At 40.4% G+C, this 24,608-nt stretch overlaps 1 protein-coding gene across 1 annotated transcript in view; it reads left to right on the forward strand.

Moving 5' to 3' along the window:
• dock3 (dedicator of cytokinesis 3) overlaps positions 1-24,608 on the forward strand; it is a 964,109-nt gene that overhangs the window by 317,791 nt on the left and 621,710 nt on the right. Inside the window, exon 6 of the mRNA XM_059944552.1 lies at positions 16,193-16,341. Coding sequence (XP_059800535.1) covers positions 16,193-16,341 — 149 coding nt within the window. The remainder of the gene's footprint in view (positions 1-16,192; positions 16,342-24,608) is intronic.

Raw genomic sequence — 24,608 nt, forward strand, 5'->3', positions numbered from 1 at the left:
TGTGCAAATTTTGTTTCAGATTTAAGGGTTATAAGCGAGAACAGAAGTAAAGGAAATAGCAAAAAGAGGTTGAGAACTCTTATCAACTATATTGGAGGAACTACCACATTTGATTAAAATAAGACATCTTGGAAGTATTACTGTACAAAACATACTGTGAGACAAAATAAATTGTGAGAATGCAATGGAGTCTTCCTGGAAGCAGTGCAAGAGGAGGTGTAGTCAGTATAGGCACAGGTGTTTGTGAGCTTGTAGTGATAGAAGTCTTTAACCTATTACTTGAAATTAAAATAGTACAGTTGAGAAAGGATAAATTGTTTTATTGTCACATGTACATGAAAAAATTTATTTTGCATAGTGTCCATACAGATCCTTTCATCATATCAGTACAGTGAGATGGTATAAAGATAGAACAATAACAATGCAAAATAAAGTGCTACAATTACAGAGAAAATGCAGTGCAGGGAGACAGTAAGGTGCAAAGCCAAGAAAAAGTAGTTTGTGAGATCGAGAGTCCATCTTTATCATAAAAGGGACCATTGAGTAGCTCTGTAACAGCAGGGTAAAAGATGTCCTTGAGAGCCTGGTGGTACATGTTTTCAGGCTGTTGTATCTTCTGCCAAAAGGGAAGTGAAGAATCAAAGATGAGCTTGCCTCTGCCATATTTATCTTACAATTCCAGTGGGGTTTTGTGCTTTGTTTTCTTTGTCTATGCACTTTCATTCTCATTTCCTCCAGATAAATCCAATGCCATTAATAAGTGATCATCACGACCTGTCATTCAGTCTCTTTAGGTGTCAATTCTTTCACAGATTCTCTTATTGTTCTTCCTACCCTTCAAGTTCAAATTTATTGTCACAGACATACATAACTACTGTAAGTTGGCTGTAGTAGCAGCACAGTACCTTATAAGTGTGACAAATGTAAGTTAACATTATATCAACATAAATTATGCACAACTCGCACAACAAAATAACATGACACTAGTACAAATTGATAGAGAGAGAAAAAAGAACAAGTCTGAGTTAGTGTTTCCTCACCTACATTTCAGGGCAATGAAGGGTCATTGACCTGATATGTTGACACTAGAGGCCACAGTTTAAGAATAGGGGGTAGGCCATTTAGAACAGAGAGGCAGAAAAACTTTTTCACCCAGAGAGTGGTGGATATGTGGAATGCTCTGCCCCAGAAGGCAATGGAGGCCAAGTCTCTGGATGCATTCAAGAGAGAGTTAGATAGATAGCGGGGTCAAGGGATATGGGGAGAGGGCAGGAATGAGGTACTGATTGTGTATGATCAGCCATGATCACAGTGAATGGTGGTGCTGGCTAGAAGGGCCGAATGGCCTACTCCTGCACCTACTGTCTATTGTCTATTTCTAGCATTGTCTGCTTTTATTTCTGTTTCAATGTGAAAAAAATAGCAATTTCAGGATCAAAGGGTGAGTTTGACCATTTCATGTGTCAAATCGTATCCCCCCCAGAAATTCAACTAAGCACTTACATTTATGAATCACATTTGAGATGGTGCTGTTTCTGTATCACTACTGAAACAAATGATATAATTCTCCTTGAACCACCAAGTCACATTGTTCTGACCACTCTTGTTGACGAACACTTTAATAAATAATTGGTTTGTTATTATCATATGTACGAGATACAGTGAAAAACACTGTTTTGTGCACTATCTATAGAGAGTGTTTCAAAGCATAAGTACATTGAGGTAGTGCAAAGGGAAATCAATAGCAGGCTGTAGAATAAAGTGTTATTGTTACAGAGAAAATGCAGGTGGGATAGTGTAAGGACCACAACAAGGTTGACTGGGAGATTAAGAGATCATCCCATCATTCAAGAGGTCCATTCAGGACTCTTTATGATGGAGGGATTGAAGTTGTGTTTGAGTCGAGTGAGTGTTTTCAAGCTTTTGTACCTATCTGATGAAAAGGGGTAGAGAGAAGATTAATGATGGGGAGGGGTCGTTTACTATGTTAGTTGCTGAGGCAGCTGGAAGCCTTTTGAGAAAGCAGAGACACTGGCTACAATGTCAGCTGGACCAGGAGAAACTGTTAGTTATATTTATACCTAGAATCTTGAAGCTCTCACCCATTTCTATCTTAAGACCATTGACAGAAACAGGTCTGTGTACTTTACCCTGCTTCCTCAAGTTGATGATCACTTTCTTCAGCTTTGCTGACATTGTGGTAAACATTGTTGTCTTGACACCATGGCACTTGGATCTTAGTTTCCTTTCTATACTCCATCCTGTTGTTTGAGATCTGGCCCTCTGCATTGGTCTGGCCACACAGTTGTGTGTATAGGGAGAAAAGGTTGAGGACACAACCTTGCAGGGCATTAGTGTTAAGAATAATAGTGTCAGACATTGCTGCCTATCCTTGCTGATTGTGGTCTGTTGGTCAGGAAGTCAAGGGTCTATTTGTAATAGAAAGTGCTGAGCCCTAGGCCTAGGAATTTTGTGATGAGTATATCTAGAACTTATGATATAGAAGGTGAAGCCATAGACAAAAAATCAAAGTCTGACATAGGTGTCTTTGTTATTCAGATGCTCCAGAGATGAATGGAGTGTAAGACCAGGGAGATGGAAGGTACAGGTGGCCCCCGCTTTTCGAACGTTTGCTTTACGACAACTCGCTGTTAGGAAAGACTTACATTAGTACCTGTTTTCACTAACCAAAGAGGATTTTTGCTTTTATGAAAAAAGACGCCCGCTTTATACGTGTATTTACCCCGTGAAAGACTACAATGACCGTGAAGTCTTGTGCGGGCAGTTGTTTGCGCATGCGTGTACGTGCGCATGCGTGTATGTGCCAATTTTTTTCCCTTTGATTTGATTTTGGCTCGCTGCCTTCCCGAGTTTGGTAAGTGAAACTACACAGTACCTACAATATCTCTACTTTATAGGCTGTAAATTTATCATATCATTCCTGCTTTTACTATATGTTAGTGTTATTTTAGGTTTTATGTATTATTTGCTTTGATTTGGTAGGTTTTTTAAGGTCTGGGAATGCTCAAAAATTTTTCCGATATAAATTAATGGTAATTGTTTCTTCGCTTTATGACATTTCAGATTACAAATGGTTTCATAGGAACGCTCTACCTTCGGATTCCGGGGGAAACCTGTATATTGTGAAGTTGTTAGGGAGGCTTGTACTAATGACCAGCCTCTTAATGCACTCCATAATGGTGGATGTCAGAGCATTCTGGTGGTAGTCAAGGGAAACATTAACTTTCTTCTCATGTTTTATTAACATTTCTTGCTTAGCTAGTCCCTATTTAAGAAACCTACCCAATTCAGACAGGATCCCAATCTGACAACCTTCTTCCATTCTAATGTCTTAATCAATTCCCAAATATGGCCCTAATCTCATGCCTCTGGACCAGGCACCTGCCCCACAATAATTGATGTTCCAATATATTGCAATAGTACAGCACACAAAACAAAACTGTAAGTGCCATTAGAGCTGCCCATTGCCTGGGTTTGGGCATTGCCAAAATTTGCTAGCCAACAACCTTTTAGTTTTAAGATGTTTTTGAAAATCAAGTATTTTCCTCCTCAAATACCAATGAATTTTGAGGTAACTTTTTCCTATTATTGCTTGAGTAACTTATTGCTTACCAGTCAACTAAACCCCCTCCACTATCTGTGAGGTGCCAGTGTTGGCTAATACTGCATGTTTTTTCATATTAGTCATGTTTTCCACAGAACTCTCGTGCTCATGTAGGCTTGGAGTAGCAGTGGCATTTCCCACTGTGCCAGTTGCAATCCTAACTATATCAGTAGTGGGCCAGTGGAATCTCTAAAAGGTCCAAGCGGTGCTCAAATTGCCACAAATTTCCTTGATCTTGGGTAGGAAAATCTGAAACCATGCCAGGTTAAACTTGGCTTCAATAAGGCAATTGAACATAAGTTAATCAGAAGAAATGGCTGCCAGAGAATAGTTAATAGACCTTTATGTTTGATTTACTTTTATCTAGATTAAATGGGTTTAATTTCTTCACTTGTGTTTCATTAATGTTTTTTTCAATTAATTCTGTTAGTCTTTTTATTGTTTTATTTTTCATAGTTCCTGGTCATTTTAATAGTTTGCATATTGCTAAGATATTTACTGTTGTCTTATTTACGGGGAGAAGGCAGAAGAATGGTGCAGAGAGGGATAATAAATCAGTTATGATAGAATGGCAGAGCAGAGTCAATAGGCCAAATGGCCTAATTCTGTTCCTCTGTTCTTATGGCCTTTTGGTCCTTAACCCTACACACATGGTAGAAGACTGAATAGGTCTACATTGGAATAATCTTAAGACAGTGGAGTATGCCCCATTAATGTTTCTGAATATCTGATCTTCAGAAGTGAAAGAAACATTTATATTTTAAAAATTGCTGCAATACGTGTCAATCAGAACACAAAATCAAGATTAGTCAGGGAGCGATGAGTCTGGAACTCTTTGCCGCAGACAGTTATGGAGGCCAAGTTTTTAAGTATAATTAAGGCACAGGTTACTAGGTTCTTGATTGGTCAGGGTGTGAAGGGGTGTGAAGGGATATGGGGAGAAAGGAGAAGATTTAGGGCTGAGAGGAAAAATGGTGGAGCAGACTCAATGGGACAAATGGCCTAATTCTGTTCTTATGGTCTTATGAATGGTTAAGAACATGGGAAAGATTTAGTTCTAGTTCATATGATATTCTTTGATGCCCCGACTGATCAGGAAATGATTGACTTCCACCTTAAGTATACACATTGACTTGGCCTCCGCCGCTGTCTGTGGCAGAGCATTCCACAGGTTTCCACAGGCTAAAATAATTCCACCTTAGCTCTGTTCTAAAGTGTTGCCCCTCAGTTTTGAGGCTGTGCCCTTTAGTTCTGAATACCCCCACCACAGGAAACATCCTCTCTACATCCACCCTGTCTAGTCCTTTCAGCATTCGGTAGGATTCAATGAGATTCCCCAGCATTCTTATAAATTCCTGTGAGTACAGACCCAAAACTGTCAAATGCTGTTCAGATATGTTAACTCGTTCATTCCTGGAATCATCCTCATGAAACTCCTCTGGATTCTCTTCAATGACAACACATCTTTTCTGAGGTATGGGGCCCAAAACTGTTGACAATACTCTAGGTGCAGCCTGACTAGTGTCTTATAAAGCCTCAGCATGACCACTTTGCTTTTATATTCTATTCCCTTTAAAATAAATGCCATCGTTGTATTTGCCTTCTTGACCACAGACCCAGCCTATAAATCAACCTTCTGGATGTCTTGCACAAGGGTTCCTAAATCCCACTGCACTTCTGACGTTTGAAACTTCTCCCCATTTATACTCCACACTATTGTTTCTTTTACCAAGATACGTCTCCATACATTTCTCAACACTGTATTCCATCTTCCACTTTTTTGCTGATTCTTCCAATTTGTCCAAGTCCTGCTGCAATTGCATTGTTTCCTCAGCACTATCTGCTCCTCCACCTATCTTCGTATCATCTGCAAACTTTGCCACAAAGCCACCAATTCCATTAACTATATCATTAACAAACAACGTGAAAAGCAGTGGTCCCAGTACTGACCCTTGAGGAACATCACTAGTCACTGGCAGCCAATTGGAAAAGACCCAAAACCCCAAAACCCCCCATTTATGTGGATGCTGTGTGATTTGTTACCCTGTTACAAGTAAGTACTGCAAAATAACAGATAGTACACTGCATACAGTTAAACAATTCAGCTTTATAATTCTTAATTTGACTAAAGAGTTAGTAAAGAAAAAATAAAAAAAGAAGAAAAAGGCCCATTTTAATGAAACAGTCCAATTTTCACAAGTTGAAGCTCACTGTTTTCCTGTCACTGATCCTCCTTCCATCTCCCTGGGCTTTGTTGGATCATGGCCCCGCTATGGGTCGAGTCCTACGACCTCTTCTCCCTTCATCTCCCGCTGAACGAAAGACCCAGCTCACACCAGTGTCAGGCACACACACAAAAATACACTCCCTTCATTGGACAGCTCACATTCCATAGCACCCATTATCTCTAACCATAATCCAAATGCTGCTTCTACAGAAAGACTATTACGTTAGCATTGAAACCTTTCTCAGGTTGTTACACTCTGCCTTCACTAAAATTAGTCATGTCCTCATGACATTAAGATAATTTGCCACCCCCTCATACAAAGCACAAAGTCCAACCCAGGTGTAAATGGCAGTGACATAATTCATGAAGGCGATAGGTGCCACACTCTGTTCCCCCAGTGCTATATAAGCCAAACTATTTGGTGGTCTCCTGATTCTTTGAGACCTCCTTACTCTGTGTTCTGACACTCCTTGGGATACTTCTGGTGAAGTCTTCCCCGGTCTATGACCCATGCCCTCCAACTCGGACCCTTCTGCCAATTGGTTAAGCCCCGCTTCATCCCTTTCATGGTCCCAATGAAACCCAGTCTGTCCACAGATAGTCCTGCGATTTCACCTGACTCACCGTCAGGAGGGTTGGGAACTCTTCCTCAATCAGTGGAGAGATAACAAAGGACAGCATATACCAGACACCCATTTCCTCATTCTCCGAGTCCGTATCCCATTCAGGGTCGGGCACAGTGTAATCTCTCCTGCTGTTGGTCCTTCAGTCGCTCTGCATTGCCGCAGAGTCCTCTTACTAGGTGTAGGCTGGGCTCTGGGTCAGCCAGCACCTCTTGTCCCAGAGGGAATAAGTGATTCTGATGGAGAATCTTGACAGGCCCATTCCCATCCTCTGGTTTCACCTGGAAAACTGGTTTGATATCTGACTCTCCACTACATAGGGCATAGCTGCCCGGCAGTCAGCCAACTTATGCTTCCCAGGTAGCCTGAAATTCCTTATGAGGACTCAGTCTCCCGGCATGAGTTGGGAGAACCTAACCTTTTGATCATATCTCCTTTCATTTTCTTGATTCTGCTTGGCAGCCATGACCTCAGCTAATTCAGATCCCTTCTTATATCAAACACATATGTCAGCCAAGTTTTCGGTGGTAGGTCTTCCTCACCAGTCCCAGGACAAAGGTCAATGGGCAGCCTCACCTCGCACCCAAACATCAGATTGTATGATGAGTACCTGGTAGCTTCATGTTGTGTACAGTTGAAGCAGTGGACCAGATGTCCAATATGTTGACTCCACTTGTTCTTGCTGATTTTCAAGGTTCAGAGCATGTCTAGCAAGGTCCGATTAAACCTCTGGGACCGGGGATCACCCTGCAGGTGATAAGGCATAGTCCTCAACTTCTTGACTCCAAGCATGCTCAGTAACTCATGTATGAGCCTACTCTCAAAATGTTCAGGGACGGGATTAGGTATCCACCTGGGGAGGCCATAATAACTGAAATTCTTCTCCCATAACACTGGTCACTGTGGATGCCCTCTGATCTTTGGTATGGAAAGGTTGCACATATCTGGTACAGTGATCCTGATGACTAAGATATTAGCCATGTTGCTGGCATCTGGGTCTATTGACAGGAAATCCATGTGCAGCAGGTCAAGGGGTCCCGAATTCTGCAAGTGGAACAATGGAGCAGCTCTCATAGGCGAAGTCTTCCTTCGTATGCATCGAATGCATGACCTGTAGTACTTGTCGACCTCCAGCTTCATTCGGGGCCAGTAGGACTGATCTCTGAGCAATCCATAGGTCTTTTTAACCCCCTAAATGTCCAGAATCATCATGAAGTGACTTCAACACAACCCTCCAATACTTCTCAGGCAGAAACAGCAGGGAACGTTGAGGCTGGCCTGAAGGTGACGTGACCCGGTATAGGATCTAGTTCCTCAAGTCCAATCTGGGCCATTATCTCAGAAATGGAGGCACCTCAGCGTGTTTCATCTTTTCAGCTTGGGCCATATCTCCATTTTCGACCACTGACCAAATAGTACCTAAGCCATCTTGCTGAGCAGCTGCCACTTCCCCCAGGACTCATTCGGTAACTGATTTCTCTTCAGAACAGTCAGGTTGCAGTAAACTTGTGGAATGGCGTCATCAGAAGCTCACAAATGATCTGCTCAATCCTGCCCTTGCCTTCCCTCTGCATTCATTGTGATGGAAAACTGGCAGAAGGATTTCATTCCTGGGGCAGGAACGCTCTCCCACTCTTCCTCCCTGTCCAGCCCTTCAGGCGCACGTCGGGATCAAAGCATCATCATCAATGTTCTTACTTTCCAGCCAGTACTTCAGACTGAAACCATAAGCAGACAATGCTGCCAACCACCAATGGCCTGTGGCATCCAATTTTGCTGAGGTCAGGATATAAGTTAGGGGATTGTTGTCTGTCCTCACCTGAAACTTGGTACCATAGAGGTATTCACTCAACTTATCCAGCACAGCCCATTTCAATGCCAGGAACTCCAACTTGCACGTGGGATGGTTTTTCTCAGAGGGCGATAGACTCTGGCTGACAAATGCAGTAGGACACCCCCTAAGCCCTTTCAGCTGGCATTGTATATAGTACATCTAGTAATCGGGGGGTCTGCAAAAGCCAGCGCAGGTGTCTGTGTCAGCAGCTCCTTCAGCAACTGAAAGGCCTCCTCACATTTCACATCCCAGCTTGCTCCAAAAGGCTCGGAAGGGCTAAGATACTCTTTATCCTCCTCTCCTTTTGTCCTCCTCCCTTTCTTCCCCAACGGAGGGTAACCATATAAGCTGATTTAAAGAGTAACTCACTTTCACATAGCCCTTCACGAATCTCCGATAGTACCCACAGAACCCAAGGAACAAGCACAAAGTGCTCACAGTCTGTGGACTTAGCCATGTGGTCACCGCCTCTATCTCAGACAGATCATTAGCTACTCCATCCCATGAGACTGTGTGTCCAACATAGCTGACAGATGCCTTGCAGAACTGACATTTATCCAGGGAAAGTTTTAACCCTTCAGCTTTCAGGTGGCCCAGCACCTTCAGTAGCCTCACTTCATGTTCCTCCAAGGTGGACCAAAACACTATGAGGTCATCCAGATACACCAATACCTCAAGTAAGTTCATATCCCCCACCATTTTCTCCATAACATGCTGGAAGGTTACAGGGGTTCCCAATATGCCCTGAGGCATCCTTTTGATTTGGAAGAATCCCAGGGGACATATAAATGCTGTGTTGTCTTTGTCAGCCTCACTCATGGGGATCTGGTAATATGTACTCCTCAAGTCCAGCACACTAAACCACTTCGCACCCACTCAGACAGGCCAGTGTGTCTTCGATCCTTGGGACCATATACTGGTTGGGGACGGTACATCTGTTCAGAGTCCTATAGTCCACACATATCTGTATCTTCTCATTCTTCTTCCTGCCACTACCATTGGGGACGTATAGGGGCTTCTGGACTCAGTGATGATCCCAGCTTTCTTCAACCTACACAAGTACTGCTGAACGTCTTCCATCTCTACAGGGGCCAGTCGCCGTGACATTTCTTTGAACAGGGTGTCCTTGGTCACCAAGGTAGTGTGGTGAGTGCTCTTGGAGCAACCCACATCAAACTCATCAGTAGAAAAGACACCATCCAGCTTCAATGTCTTCTCTATCTACCTCCTTTTCCAATCTGCAGGTACCAGGGAGTCCCCAAAGTTGAATGACTCAGTGGTCAACTTTCCCCCTTTTGCGGATAGTTTTTCCCCAGCTTGTCTCACAGGAACATGAGACATTACCGTGAAGAGACGCACCAGGGCATCCCCCACTTGAAAGTACCTCCCTTACATGGTTTTTCTGACAATCACTGCCATGTTGTTTGCCTGCACAACCGAAGGCTTCTGCAGTTCAAGCCATACCAGTACCTCAGCAGGCATGCCTGACTCCTCTTCGTGGTCTTCCAGAGCATCTACCAGGAGGGCTTCATCCTCAGGCATTCCAGGAAATTTGAGGTTTCCCATCAGTCTGGCTACTTTCCCAGGCCGTAACACGATTGGGTTTGACTGGGTGAACCACACATTCCCTTGTCTAAGGTCATTATTCGGCCCAGTGCAGCCATGCACTTCCTTGAAAGCAGCTCAAGACACCAGGTGAATGGACAATGTCTTCAGAAAGCTCTCTCCAGCTCTCTCCTTGCAAGCTCTCTTTAGCCTCATCACAATAGGAGTATTTGTCCACAAAGAATTGAAACTCCGCCTCTCTCAATGGGGTCCTGACAAACCAGCGCTAATGTATCAACCTCTGAAAACTCCAGCTTCCCTGAAAAATGGCGCCTAACAGTGACTCCTTCGCTTACACCTTCAGAAACAGCTCTATTTCCATCTTTAATATCTCTATTGTTCCCTTTCAGGGTTCTTTTGAAGACCCTGTCCTGAAGTTACATGCTTGATTCTTTGCGGGAATGGGACCCGCTCAGGGGGTTCCATCACTGGCCGTTGTTTGACTTGCCAAAGGCTCAGCCTAAGAGTCTGGCTTGAATTCAGAAGCCTAGGATCTTGGGGCTCTGGAGGCGAGTGGATCGAGGGTTGGTGACACGACAGGAGATCCGTGTATCGTTGGGGCAATCGGAATATCTGCTGTGTGCCTGGAGACCTCAGATCTTTGCGATCTTCAGGCCCAAAGCTCAAATAAAGCAACATAATGGACTTTTAACATCATTATCTAGCGAGTTCTTTGTTATGTCTCCTGCTTGCTGGGAAAATGGAAACACCTCTTTCTCCCTTATTAGGGAGAGAGCAAACCTGCGGTATGACAAATACCAGCTGAAGTGCAAATTCTTTGGGATAACCGCAAGTCTGTGTTTTTGCTATTGCTTTGGTCATGCTAGAGTACTTGGTGGTGGTGCCAATGCTTTTTTTTCTGGTGGGGGGAGAGGGGATTGTTACTTGCAGCCACTTACACGTGGGAGGGAGGGGAGCTGGGGGGGAATTTGGGGTTCTAATATGTAATTGTTCATTCTTTGGGGCACTCCTGTTTTCGTGGATGGTTGTGAAGAAAAATCATTTCAGGATGTATATTGTATACATTTATCTGACATTAAATTGTACCTTTGAAATAGCCATCATATGAATAATCACCCTCACGAAGACCCCAGATCTCTCGTGCACTGAGTGGTGTCAATAGTAAATGCATCAAATACTGGTTGTAAAATGAATGGTACAGCAAAGTGACCTGTGACCATGTGTCAAGTATGGCTCTAGCATAAATACCCTCTATCTGTGGTGATACACTGGAGCTTGGCCCCACTAAGCCTTTAGGAATAGGGTTTTTTGCTTGAAGGTGTTCCTTGATTTGTTGCTGGGAATGAGTTCCCCCTGAGATGCCAGACCTTCACCACCCTGGGTCTCTTTTAAGTTTTCCCAATGTCTCTCTCTGTTTAGGTACCCAGGGGCTCTCTCTCTGAGGGGTTTCCAATCATTCATACACCTGCCTGAAGTGTCCCTCTTCACCACAGTAATAACAGACAATACCGGCTGCTCCCCTTTTTGTGGGACCACACTGCTGTCAGCCCTCTGTATAGAGGGTTCACCTCCCTATCAGCTCCATCATACAGGGGATGGGGGAGGGAGGGGAAGCACACCTGCTGATAACAAACCGGGACATCTCAGTTGTCAACTCTGTTACAATCTCTTTTACCACTCTCTGCAGCGGCCTATATGTGGTCACTTCAGTGCAGGAGACCACTACCAGGGACCGTACCCTGCTGACAGAGGCCTCCCGCGCCTCCGATGCATGCTTCTCCTCTCGTACTCTCGTACTTCTCTGATCAGCTCAATGAACTAGGGAGGGGAGTGCATCTTATGAGACAGTTGAAGACCCCAAGCAATCAGGTCTGGGACTGGGTGCCTTTCGCTATTTGATCCATCTTTAACTGATCTACCTCAACCGTCTGAATGGCCCCTCTATGCCACAAGCAATTTTGCTGCCTTTCCAGCCAAAAAATGCAGGCAGAAAGCTTCTCACCCTCTTCCTGACACATGTTCTGAAGCTCTATCATGAGCTCTATTGGGCTTCCCGTCACATCACACACCTTTTCTAGTGCTTGCGTGTAGGCCGCAGAAGTGGCAAGGGGGTTCTGTGCCTTTATGGCTCTCACTACATCAGCAGGCCGCCCTCGTAAACTTTCAACCAAGTGCTATTGTTTTACATCATCAAAGTAATGCCACTCATCTAACAACTGAGAGGTCTGCTCCGCCGAAGTGTCATACTCCTCCTTTAGGAGTGGGCTTTGTTCCTGAGAACAGGTTGAGCCTACAATAGCTGGGACTTTGAACCTGGGCATTTTTCCATTTATTTGCCAGGGAGTTAAGGGCCACTACCAACTCAGACTTTCATTCCAAATCAGACCACCGTGTCTTTGAACTCTACGCCCCCAGCTACGGGAGACTCAGCTTGCAATTCAGCTCACTCCCCTATGCTATCCTCCACCCGAAAAATACAGACAGTCCACGGTTCCCCCTCTCCCAGGTCCCCAATAGTACCAGGCAGTTCCACTGCCATTACGTCAGCACTGGTCTGAAGAAAAACAAAGTCTTTGCCCGCCACTTTATCAAACTTCTGCCCCATAATTGTAACTTTTCCTACAGCTTTAACAGTACTTAAAGTTTGAATTAACAATTTATCAGGGATATGAATGTCTACGCCACTCAACACGCATGCCTACGTTACCAGTAACCCCATGAATTCGCACCACCGCTCAACCCCAGCAGCATCCATAACCACTTTACCAGACAATAGTTTAGCACAGGCTTAAACACACAACCCACTGGATCAATGCTCAGGGCAATCACACAGCATCCAACAAATCGATCCCAGACGGTATCCCCACAATCGAAACACTCTGGTTCTGTCGGCTGTAAGTCTAGGGAAGACAATCTCCGGCCCCGCCAGAAGTGTGAGATTGAGGTGCAAAACCCTGAAACCCCCTGTTTGCGTGGACGCTGCGTGATTCGTTACCCTGTTACAAATAAGTAGCACAAAATAACAGATGGTACACTGCATAATTAACTGATTTAGCTTTATAATTCTTAATTTGACTAAAAAGTTAGTGAAGAAAAAGCAAAAACAAGAGAAGGGCCCATTGTGATGAAATAGTCTAATGTGCAAAAGTTGGAGCTCATGGTTTCCCCTTTGCTGATCTTCCTTCAATCTCCCCAGGCTTCGTCGAATCATGGCCCTGCTTGGGGTCGAGTCCTACGACCTCTTCTCTCCGGCTTCTTCTCCCTTCATCTTCCGCCGTACAAAAGACTCAGCTCATACTGTTGTCAGGCACACAACACGTAAACACACTCCCTTCATTGGATGGCTTACATTCCAAAACACCTGTTATCTCTAACCATGACCCAAACACTGCTTCTACAGAAAGACCATTACGTTAGCAGTGAAACCTTTCTCAGGGTATTACACCAGAATCTTTCCTGTAACACTGTAGCATTTTATCTTGTTAAGTAGTCTCATGTGTGGCACTTCATCAATTGCCTTCTGAAAATCCAAGTAAATGACATCCGCTGCCTCTCCTTTGTCCGCCTGCTTGTTACTTCCTCAAAGGACTCTAACAGATTTGTCAGGCAAGATTTCCAGTCACAGAAACCATGCCTCGAAACCTCATCCTTAATAATAAACTCCAACATTTCCCCAACCACTGAGGTTAGGCTAACTGGCCTATAATTTCCTTTCTTTTACCTTCCTCGCTACCTAAAGAGTGGAGTGACATGTGCAATCTTCCAGTCCTCTGGTACCATACCAGAATCAAGTGATTCTTGAAAAATCATGACCTCTTGATGTGATCTCTTATTTTTTTGGAACTTTCCTTACAGCAGTGGAGTAACATACATGCTAATTATGGCAAAGATATTGGACTTATGAAAATAAAACCTTTGTGGTGACCGTACATGGTATATTTCATACAGTTTAACAATATGTTTGGTTTAGACTACTTGTGAACCCTTTGCTTGTGAAGAAGTGGACTCTGTCATCTACCTTGATGAGGCATTATTCATAGGAAGTCCCCATGTGGCTTTCTCCCTGGTAATCTTTGCTTAAGCATAACTAAATAATAGTTGATTTGGGGGCTTGGGAAGTATATGGGATGGAAGGGGAGTAGGTCTGTAGAAGGAGTGAGATTGTTGCAATGATCAGAGGGTGGACTTCTGGGTTATGTTGTAGGAGTTTTAGAGGCAAGTAGGTAAGAATGACTAGGTATTAATATAAGAGCAGTATTTATATATTTACTGAGGGCATAATTGTTTGCATTACACTCCATCTGCCATATCTCCCCCCATTACTGTAACTGATCTTTATTCTGCTGTAGTTTTGATAGCCCTCTATACTGTCCACAATTCTGCCAATCTTTGTGATAAATGCAAATTTTCTAACCACACCATGTACATTTTCATTAATACAAAATGGTGAAAGCTTTCAAATGTTAAGAAACATTCCAAATGTTAAAAGGCCTGAACAGATTAGATATGGCAGTTATTTCCCATTGTAGCGGTGTCTAGGACCTCAGGATTGAAGGACGTTCATTTAGAACAAAGATGTGGAGAAATTACTTTAGTCAGAGGGTGGTAAGTCTGTGAAATTTGTTACCATGAGAGGTTGTGGAGGCCAAGTCATTGGGCAGAGATACATAGGTTCTTGATTGGCCAGGGCATCAAAGGGTACGGGGAGAAGGCAGGGGAATGGGGTTGACTGGAAAAATTGGATCAGCCCATGACTGAATGGCAGAGCAGACTTGATGGGCTGAATGGCCTACTTCTGCTCTTATGTCTTATGGACTTGCGGAGGTCCTCCAGTATTTTGAATTTAGTTAAAGATTTCCAGTAACTGCAGAATTCCTTGTGGTTACATTTTTCATCTGTGTCACTTATATATGTTATAAACCATTGACGTCCCAGCACTGGATCATTGCTTGTCATGGCCCTCAACCCAGAAGAACACTCTTCTACTACTACCCTCTGTTTTCTATGGGCTGCTAACTCAGAATCCAAACTACCAAGTTACCTGGATCCCATGTATTTTAATCTCCTGTATTAGCCTGCTGTGAGATACCTAGTCAAATACCTCCTGGCGTTTAATTCATGGATCAAAATGTCCAGATTTTCCCATCTCTTCCTTGTTGCTTATTTCTCCTTTGTGGCAATCAGTGTGTTAATGCTGTTTGGCTGTTGTAGGAAGGAGTTGAGGACTGAACCTTGCTGTGATTGCAGTTGACAGCTGATTGACACATAAAAATGACAATAGAACCAATACAGATAGTTATGTAATGCTCCTTATGCAGTGTAAAGCATAGCCGTATAGTGCCTTAGAAGGGTGTGATTGGACATGGGATATACACAAAGGCTTTGTAAGACTTCTAAGATGAAGCAAACCAAATTTTAGGCCTTTGTTTGGAAAAAATAGCATGGATTAAAATTGTTAGAAATATCCATTAGATAACATCTAATGGATATGGTAACTCATTTTCTAATTAAAATACAGAAAATATCCCTGTGAAAGATGATTAAAAATTGATTTCCTAAAACTACGCCTAAAACTATAACCTAATCAAAGTTTGGTATATATTTGTATGAGTTTTATATTCCACCTTAATTTTTTTTAGTATTTTTTGCTCTTGTTAGAAAAATGTACTTCCAAACTTAGCACAAACTTGATGATACTTTATAATAACATTCTGACCTATATCTTATTAGCATCGTGCCCATTTGTCAATGTGTGTGCATGCATTGGAACTGTATATTGCTGTAGATTTGGCATATTAGGATTCAGATCCAGCTTGAACTGACAAATAGAAATGGGCCTTTCTAATTACATGGCTCTGGTTCTAAGACCCCAATAAAAATGTGACCATATAAAGTCAAAAGTTATTAACATAATCAGTACACTTCTTCAAACATGCTATAAGTATAATCATTAATAGGAAATTCTAAACCACAGACCAATGAATAAGGGAACATTCTTCAGATATTTTGAATGATGCTGATGCAGCAAAAATAAATATTTATTATGTGCTATTACACTGCATTAACTTTGACATGTAGTATTTGATGATATTAATCATTTAATTTTAAAGAACTAAACAAGTTCCTGGCTCTGTAAAGTGGAAAATACTTGAATTCTTCCTCACTGTTGATTACTGGAGTGTGTGTGGTCAGAAAATAGCAAGTTTCTGATTGAGGGAATAAACATACAGCTATAAGGTTAAATTGATAATTAAAATAACTAATCAAGAAATCATAAAATTATTGTTTAAATAACCTACAATTTTTTTCTTCTTTAGAAACACAAAGTGGATTTATTTTACAAACTGCGGCATGTAATGAATGAACTGATTGACTTGCGGAGGCAGCTTCTGTCTGGTCATCTCACCCAAGACCAAATCCGTGATGTCAAGCGACACATCACAGTCCGCTTGGATTGGGGCAATGAGTAAGTTCATTCAGAGAATTAGATTAAAAGTATTTCATACAATGCTGACTGTTCATATAACTGTCCAGAATCACCTTGTGAAACTGTCCCTTCAGTGGTCAAAACAATGCAGGGTATGAGTGAGTTAAATGATCCAAAAGCCGAAGGTCAATGATTTAAAGTGGAACTGAATCTCTTTTGTCCCAATAAGACCATTGTTAAATCTTTAAATAGTTGTAAATTACAGACCAGCTTCTGAAATGTAATTTATCTAAGCAATGAGAATAGTTTTAATATTAGGGTGCAGATCATTGATGTCTAATTTGGAATTTCTTTGTCTGTACCAATTTTTCCCTGACCAAATTTAGACTGTGAATTTAAACAAGATTATTTTTAGATTGCATATTTTAACTGGAAATTTTATGTGCCTATCAAGCAATTAGCATGAAGAATTCCTTTGTAAGCATTGACAGGGAGTTGGCTGTTTGTGGCAGTAATGAATCTACTACTGACTAAAAAGGCTATAATTAGCTACAATCTATTTGGTGAAATTTTTTATCTACAATTGCTAATACATTTAATTTATTTATAGCTATACAGTGAATCTTGCATAGTTTGATGGGCATTTTTGTTCGTGATCTCTGGATATTTGAATTGGAGAAAGATTTTCATCTCATTTTACCTTTTCTCTGATCATTCCTCATTTGCTTTCATATATCGTGTTAGCTGCATGGTCGCCTCCATGAAGTTGGGGGGCAGCAAGGATTATTTTGGTTTTGTAATTTATTTTTTTTAATTGAAGTTCATCATCAAACAAACATTTCCATAAGATGTATTGCAGACATTGTACATATATATCATATAATCGTATATGTCACAAATCTCCACATAGTATTTATCTGAGGTATACACCTATAGAAAAGAGTGGAAAGAAAAAACAAGCAAAAGGAAAAAACTATGTACAAGTAGGGAGTGATCTTTTTTTTTTACAACATATTCATTGATTTGTGAGAATAAAATCAGGCCTATGAGGCATTATGTAGTTGAACCATTTTTCCCAGTATGAATCAAATTGTTCCAGTTTATGATTAACAGATGCTGTTATCCATTTTGTAAATGTCCATTGTAATTTCCGTGTATTTAACGTTGGGCTCTCCTGTGATAACCATTTCCTAGTAAGAGTCTTTTTACCAGCCACCAGCATTATATTCATTAAATATTTATCTCTTTTCAACCATTCTTGAGGTATATACCCAAAATATATGGTCTTATTCTCTAAGGGTATTTCACATTTAAAGATGTCTTGTAGGGCATTGTGTATCCCCCTCCAAAAGTCTTTGATAACAGGGAAGTCCCAAAAAATATGATAATGATTTGCATTTTGATTTCTACAATTTCTCAAGCAAACAGGGATGTTACTATCATAATGGGATTTCTGAGAGGGTGTAATAAAAAATCTTATAAAGTTTTTCCATCTGAACTCCCTCCATTTCTCTGAACGGGTACATTTCCATTGATACCTCCATATTATTGTTCATTCTTCCTCAGATATAATTATCCCTTCTTCCTTCTTCCATTTTGTTTTAATGTATGAAGTTGAATGTGTTTTAAGATTTGACAACCCCTTATACATGCTTGAAATGATTCTACTACCATTATCTGAATTATATGCTTTTCTAAATAGCTCTATCAAGCATGCACTTGCCTTGGTTACATTTTTAAGCATCCTATTAACATATTGTCACATCCGTAAATACTGATAAAAATCTTGTATTTCTAATAAGTGTTTCTCTTTAAGCATTTCAAAACTTGAACAGTGTTCCTTCTTTCATTACATTGCAAAGAACTGTTTTTCCTTTAGCTGTCCAGTCCTTAAATCTAGCATCCAGTTTATTTGGCGTAAAATCTGAGTCATATGCACACCATTAAAGAATTGTAATATCTCCCTCTAGATTATAATCTTTTATAGTAGTTTTCCATATTTTAAGAGTCAATTTCACCCATGGGTTATCAATAGTATTTATGTAACTTTGCAAGTTGTTATCAGCCAAAATTGCTTGTATGGGGATGGAAAGTACTTGCTCCTCAATGTTTTTCCATTGAGTGTCATATGATGGGTTGCACCAACATATCACAGCTCTCAACTGTGCTGCAAAATAATAATCTCTAAGAGAAGGTAGGTCCCATCCCCCCCTTTTCCTAATTGCAAATTGCAAAGTTTTGAGACGAACTCTAGGCCTTTTACCTTGCCAAATATACCTTGATAGCATCTTCTTCCATTCATTGAATTGATTTTGATTAATCTCTATTGGTAGGGTCTGAAAGAGACATAACAGTCTGGGCAGTATATTCATTTTAATAGCCTCAATCGTTAAACTGAGACTGAAAAAAGGAATCAGGTTCCATCTTGCCATATCTTCCTTAATTTTTTTATTTAAAGGCTGATAATTGCATTCTGATAATTTTGCCAAATCTTTTGGCATAATGATGCCCAAATATTTGAAAGACTCTGTTTGCAATGCCCAGGGATATCAATTTCTCTTGGTGGGCTATAGTTATATGAAAGTAATTGGGTTTTATCTATGTTGATCTTGTATCCTGATAATTGACCATATATTTCAAAGGATTGCATCAATTTAGGTAAAGAGTATCTTGTCATCAGTGTAACAATCCAATTTATGCTCTGTCCCTTTAATTGTAATTCCCCTGATATCTTCATTTTGTCTGATGTATTGAGCTAATAGTTCCAGATATAATGCGGAGTAGCAGTGACCATGCACAACCCTGTCTCCTGCCCCTTTCTAGGGTAAAACTATTTGATAAATATCCATTGATTTTAATCCTAGCAGTAGGGTTGTCATATAGTGTCTGTATAGTTTTAATAATTGTGTCTTGGAAACCAAATCTATGTAAAACTCTCTAAAGAAAATTCCAGTTAACAGAATCAAATGCCTTTTCAATGTCCACGCTTATCACTATTGCTTCGATTTTATTTTTTTGTATATGATTCATAATGTGAAGTGTCCTCCGTGTATTATCTTGTGTTTGGCATTGTCATATAAAACCTGTCTGATCGATACGTATCACTATGGGTACAAACTCCTCTAATTGTTTGGCCATGATGGAGGTAAATAATCTATAACCTCCATTAAGAACGGATATTGGTCTAAATGACCCGCATTCCATTTTATTCTTGCCTTCTTTTGGTATAGCTGAGATTATCGCTTCCTTCCAACTGCGTGGCATTTGTGCCTTTTTTTAGAGCCCAGTTGGGTGTGGGGAGTAAAACAGGAATTAACTCAGCTTTAAATTCTTTGTACCACTCTGCCGTATACCCATCTGATCCTGGTGACTTGCTTAATTTAAGCTTTTAATTCAACTTCAGTTATGTCAGCAGTCATTGCTCTATTTTGTTTTTCGCTTAAAGTGGGTAACTCTCGAGTATTCAAGAAGGTGTCGATTTGGGTTATGCTTCCCCCTGGAACTTTAGAATATAGAGTTTTGTAAAACACTTCAAAAGCTTCTTGAATTTCACTTAGCTTATTTTTTATTATTTTTGTTCTTGGGTCCCTAATTCTATGAATTGTATTTTCTGCTATCTTTTTTTTTAAGTTTCCACACCAGTATTTTCATAGATTTTGATCCACTTTCATAATGTTTCTGTTTCAGAAATATTAAATTTTTCCTGATTTCTTGCATGGCTAAACTATTAATTTCATTCCTAATTTTTTTTTAAATTTCCCCTGATGTATCCTGTGCCAAATTCAATTTTGTGTTTTTCCTTAGTTCCTTCAGGCTATTTTGTAATTCCTCTAATGTTTTATTCCTTATTTTTTTTCTTATAAGAAGATATTGCTATAATTTTCCCTCTTAAGGCAGCCTTCAGAGTATCCCATAAAATGGGAGGTGAAACCTCTCCATTATCATTAAATTCTAAGTAGAGACCAATTTCTTTTTTAATTTGTTGCTTAAAGTTTGGATCATTGAGTAGACTTGAATTTAGTTTCCAAATAGTATTCTTTTGTTGTAGGTCAAAATCAACAGATAAATATATAGGTGCATGGTCACTTACATCTATTGTCCCAATTCCACAGGTGTTTATTTTGTCTTTGTCTTTTCCAAATGTTATGAAATAGTCTATTCTTGTATATACAGAATAGGGAGCAGAATATTGAGTGTAATTCCTTCTGTCAGGGAAAAGGTCCCTCCATATATCAATTAAACTAACATCCTCAAAAAGTGTATAACTTTCTTATGTAAGGATTTTGTTTCATAGGTTTTTCTATTGGAAGAGTCTAACTTTGGTTGTAATTGTAAATTTAAGTCTCCCCCGCATATCAGGAGACCTTCTGCTTCCATTACCATAATATCAGTAATTTTCTGAAAGAAACCAATATCACTTCCCGGGGGTGCATATATATTCAATAGAGTAACTGAATTTCTGTCTATATTCCCCCTTACCAGAATATATCCCCTCTTTATCTCCCATTTTGAATACTTTTTCAAAATTTAGCTTACTTGTGATAAGAATATCAACTCCTCTCCTATGTCCTGATTTATATGAGGAGAAAAACAAATTAGTGAAGCCCATTCTCTTTAGATTTTTATGTTCATTATCACTTAAATTATCACCATGTAAATATACTACATGGGCTTGTACTTTTTTCATTTTGGATAGAATTCTATTACATTTGATTGGATTTAATAGTCCATTGACATTAAAAGAAATGAATTTTACCTTGTCCTTAGCCATCTGTATTTATCTATCAATGTATCATTGAAATTAGCAGAATAAAACTTAATGGATCTACTCCCTGAACAAATAAGAGCCAAGAAACGCAAATAATAACAAAAAAGGCAACGAGGTGTGATTCCAAGGCTGAGGTCTCTAGTAGATGACTCTGTGTTGAGCTAGAGGAAATGTCTAGCTGTGGGGGATAACCCCTCCTACTTGTGAGTTGAGGGCCCCCATTGCAGTATCCATAAAAGTCAGTGAACAGATCCATTATACAGAAAAGATTTCCCTGTGTACTCCTTTTTTATATATACATATATACACATACATACATACACACAGACAGACAGACACACACACACACACACACACACACACACACACACACACACACACACACACACACACACACACACACACACACACACACTTTCTCATTTTGGTGGGGAAAAACGAGTAAGTGATCGAATAAAGGAGAATAACATTAATATAAAATTCACATTATAATAAGTATTTCTCAAGATAGGTATATCACTGTCTATTTTTGCTTCTGTTTAGCTTCTCAATATTTTTAAAGTTAGTCAACCCTTATGGTTCTTCTGTATGGGGTGAGGGCTATCTTTGGGAAACTTTCGGTCTCTTCCTGATATACTTCTCTCGGCCTCCTCCCATTTCCTGTTTTCTCGATTCTCGTACTATTTCCCAAGCAGAGCGGATAATTCCTCTGCCTGGCTTTCCCGCGGTTTGATCATGCTGACAGGCAGCCCTTTGGCCTTCATGTCTGTAGTCGCCTCTTCCACTGTCTGATACAGTTGGATCCCATCTTGATAAAACACTCGAAGTTTAGCAGGTACAGAGTTTGAAAACTAATCCTTTCTTGCTTTAATATTTGCTTTACTTCAGAGTATTCTTTACGTTTCTGAAAGACCTCCGGGGGGGGGGGGTAATCTTGATTGAAATATATTAATTTACCATCTAAAACCACCCTCTTCTTACCCCAGGCCCTTCGCAGAATCTCTGCCTTGGTAGTGTATCAAAGGAATTTAATTACTATTGAGCATGGCTTATCTTCTCTGTCTCGGGTATGCCACTGAACGATTGCACGATGCGGCCTCTCAGTTTCCAGCTCCATAGTTGAAGGAATCTCCAGCGCGTCCCGCAGCAACTTTCGAATATACTCCGTCACAGATAACCCTCCGCTCCTTTGGGAACGTTGTATATCTGATATTTTTTCGCCGTGATCTTCCCTCCAGGTTAAGCAGTTTACTTTCTTGTTGATTTAATATTTTTATCATCTTACTTAGCATCTGTTCCACGTTTTGCAAGCAATCTTCCACCTGCTCAACTCGAGTCTCCGCCACCGTTATTTTTTGATTGAAGTTGGCAAGCTGTGAATTAATATCATGTAGCTGCTGTTTTATATCTTTTTGGAACTCCTGTATCTTTTTCAAAATTTTGATCTTATTTGCGGCTTTGCATGAACGAGGCCCATCATCAGCCTTGGTAGCATGCGGTCGGGTAGGAGAGCTGCTCGCTGTACCCCTCTTGTCCACAGGCTCCGCAGTGTTGCTTTTTTTATTTCCATTCTTTTTCCCCATTCTTGCCCCTCTTATCAGTTCAAATACTTCCGAAAAATCCTATATTTGATGGGTTAACGGGGTAAAATATGTGTTTTTCCGGAGGAGCTATTGACTTAAGCTGCCATTCTCGAATATGATGTCACCAGAACCCAGCAAGGGTTATTTAAAGGTGAAATTTCATGTGCCAGTCAAGCAATTAGCACAAAGAATTCCTTTGAAGAATTTATTTTGAAATATTCAATGAAGTGATGAGACCTCTCTCCTGTGCACACAATAATTTAAGAAGCCTAACAAGCAAATGATCATAAATACTTAGTGATTTTACTTATGTAGTCCTCATCATTGTCTTCCTATTCTTTAATGTATCAGCTCAACTGTTCATGCCATTACAGTATATTCTTCGATAGAAGATACCCTTTTCAGATGTTCTTTGACTCAGTTGTGTCTATAAATTTTAAACTTCCTACATGATAATGCAAGTTGTAAGTTTTACATCAATAACAGGACTGCAGCACTGGTATTATATGCTTGTTGCCTTATATTCAATTGCCTTATTTGAATTTTATAAAGTGAACAGACATTGTGTAGTCATCAGTGAATATCCCACTTTTGACCTTATGCTGGTAGGAAAGGCGTTAATGAAGCAGCTGACAATCAATAGACTAAAGAGTTCCTGAATTGTTATCCACCGACTGAAATGATTCTTCATTCCCATTGACTTTACCAAAGATACTTTATGTTATCAGTCCAGCTTTTATATCAAGGACAGTTACCTTCACCCCCCCTCCCCCCATCCTCAATACAGCATATTTTTGGAATAAAGTTAATATGAGATCAAGAGCTATGTGTCCTAAGTGAAATCAAATTGACTAATTGAGTAAGTGCTGTTTGATGGGACTGACAATCATTTTGAGAGCAGACTGACAGGGTTGTAACCGGAATGAATTTGTCCTGCATTTTGGAAATGGCATATTTGGGCACCTTTCCACACTGACAATTAGTTGCAGTGTTTTAACAAAATTGAAACAGCTTGGCTAGAATACTAAGATGCCATTTTCAACACTCCATCAATGATATTATCTGGTCCTGTAATCTTTTTTCTATGCAGTGCCATTTGTTGAAAAGCTGTGGAGTGAATTAAAATTGAAAAACTGGCTTCTGAAATTACAGTAACCTCCAGGAGATGCTGAAATAATAATCCACTGGGCTCTCCAGCTGAAGGAGTCTGTAAATGTTTTGCCATTTCTTTAGAATCTGCATTCTATTCCCTGGAACTGCATCATAACATCTTCACTGTTTAATTGTCCACTATCATTTAGACCTAGAAGTGACAAAACTGTGGAATTTTAATGTGATGTATTGAGTGTAAGTTGATGTAGTTCTTCTCGCAGTATGCTGTTTCTGCTGTTTATCTGCAATAGTTTCAGGTTGGGCACCAGGTTTTAAAGTATGATTGATGCTGTGAAACTAACAAACTGAACCACACAGAAGTTGTAACTGGAAGATATAAAAGAACTTTATTCATAATGCACAATGTTTTATACCTTTTAAACACAAATATAACAATAAACAATTCAAAGGTTGAAAGATCCAATTTAATGTCAGAGAAATGTAGACAATATACATCCTGAAATGATTTTTCTTTGCAAACGTCCACAAAAACAAAGAAGTGCCCCAAAGAATGCATGACAGTTAAATGTGAGAACCTCAAAGTACCCCCCCAGCTTCCCCACATATGCGTAAGCGGCAACAAGCGATGATACCCCCTTCCCCCCAGCAAAAAAAAGCACACCCACAACCAAGCTCAAGCGTGAGCTAGGCAATAGCAAAAACACAGACTTGCAGTACTTGCAGTTACCCCAAAGATTATCACATTTCATCTGGCATTCAACAAACCACAGGTTCTCTCTCTCCCTAATAAGGGAGAAGGTGGTGTCCCCTATTTTCACAGCGAGCGGGAGATATAACAATAA

This window comes from Hypanus sabinus, chromosome 19 (assembly GCF_030144855.1).
Source record: "Hypanus sabinus isolate sHypSab1 chromosome 19, sHypSab1.hap1, whole genome shotgun sequence".
NCBI lineage: Eukaryota > Metazoa > Chordata > Chondrichthyes > Myliobatiformes > Dasyatidae > Hypanus > Hypanus sabinus.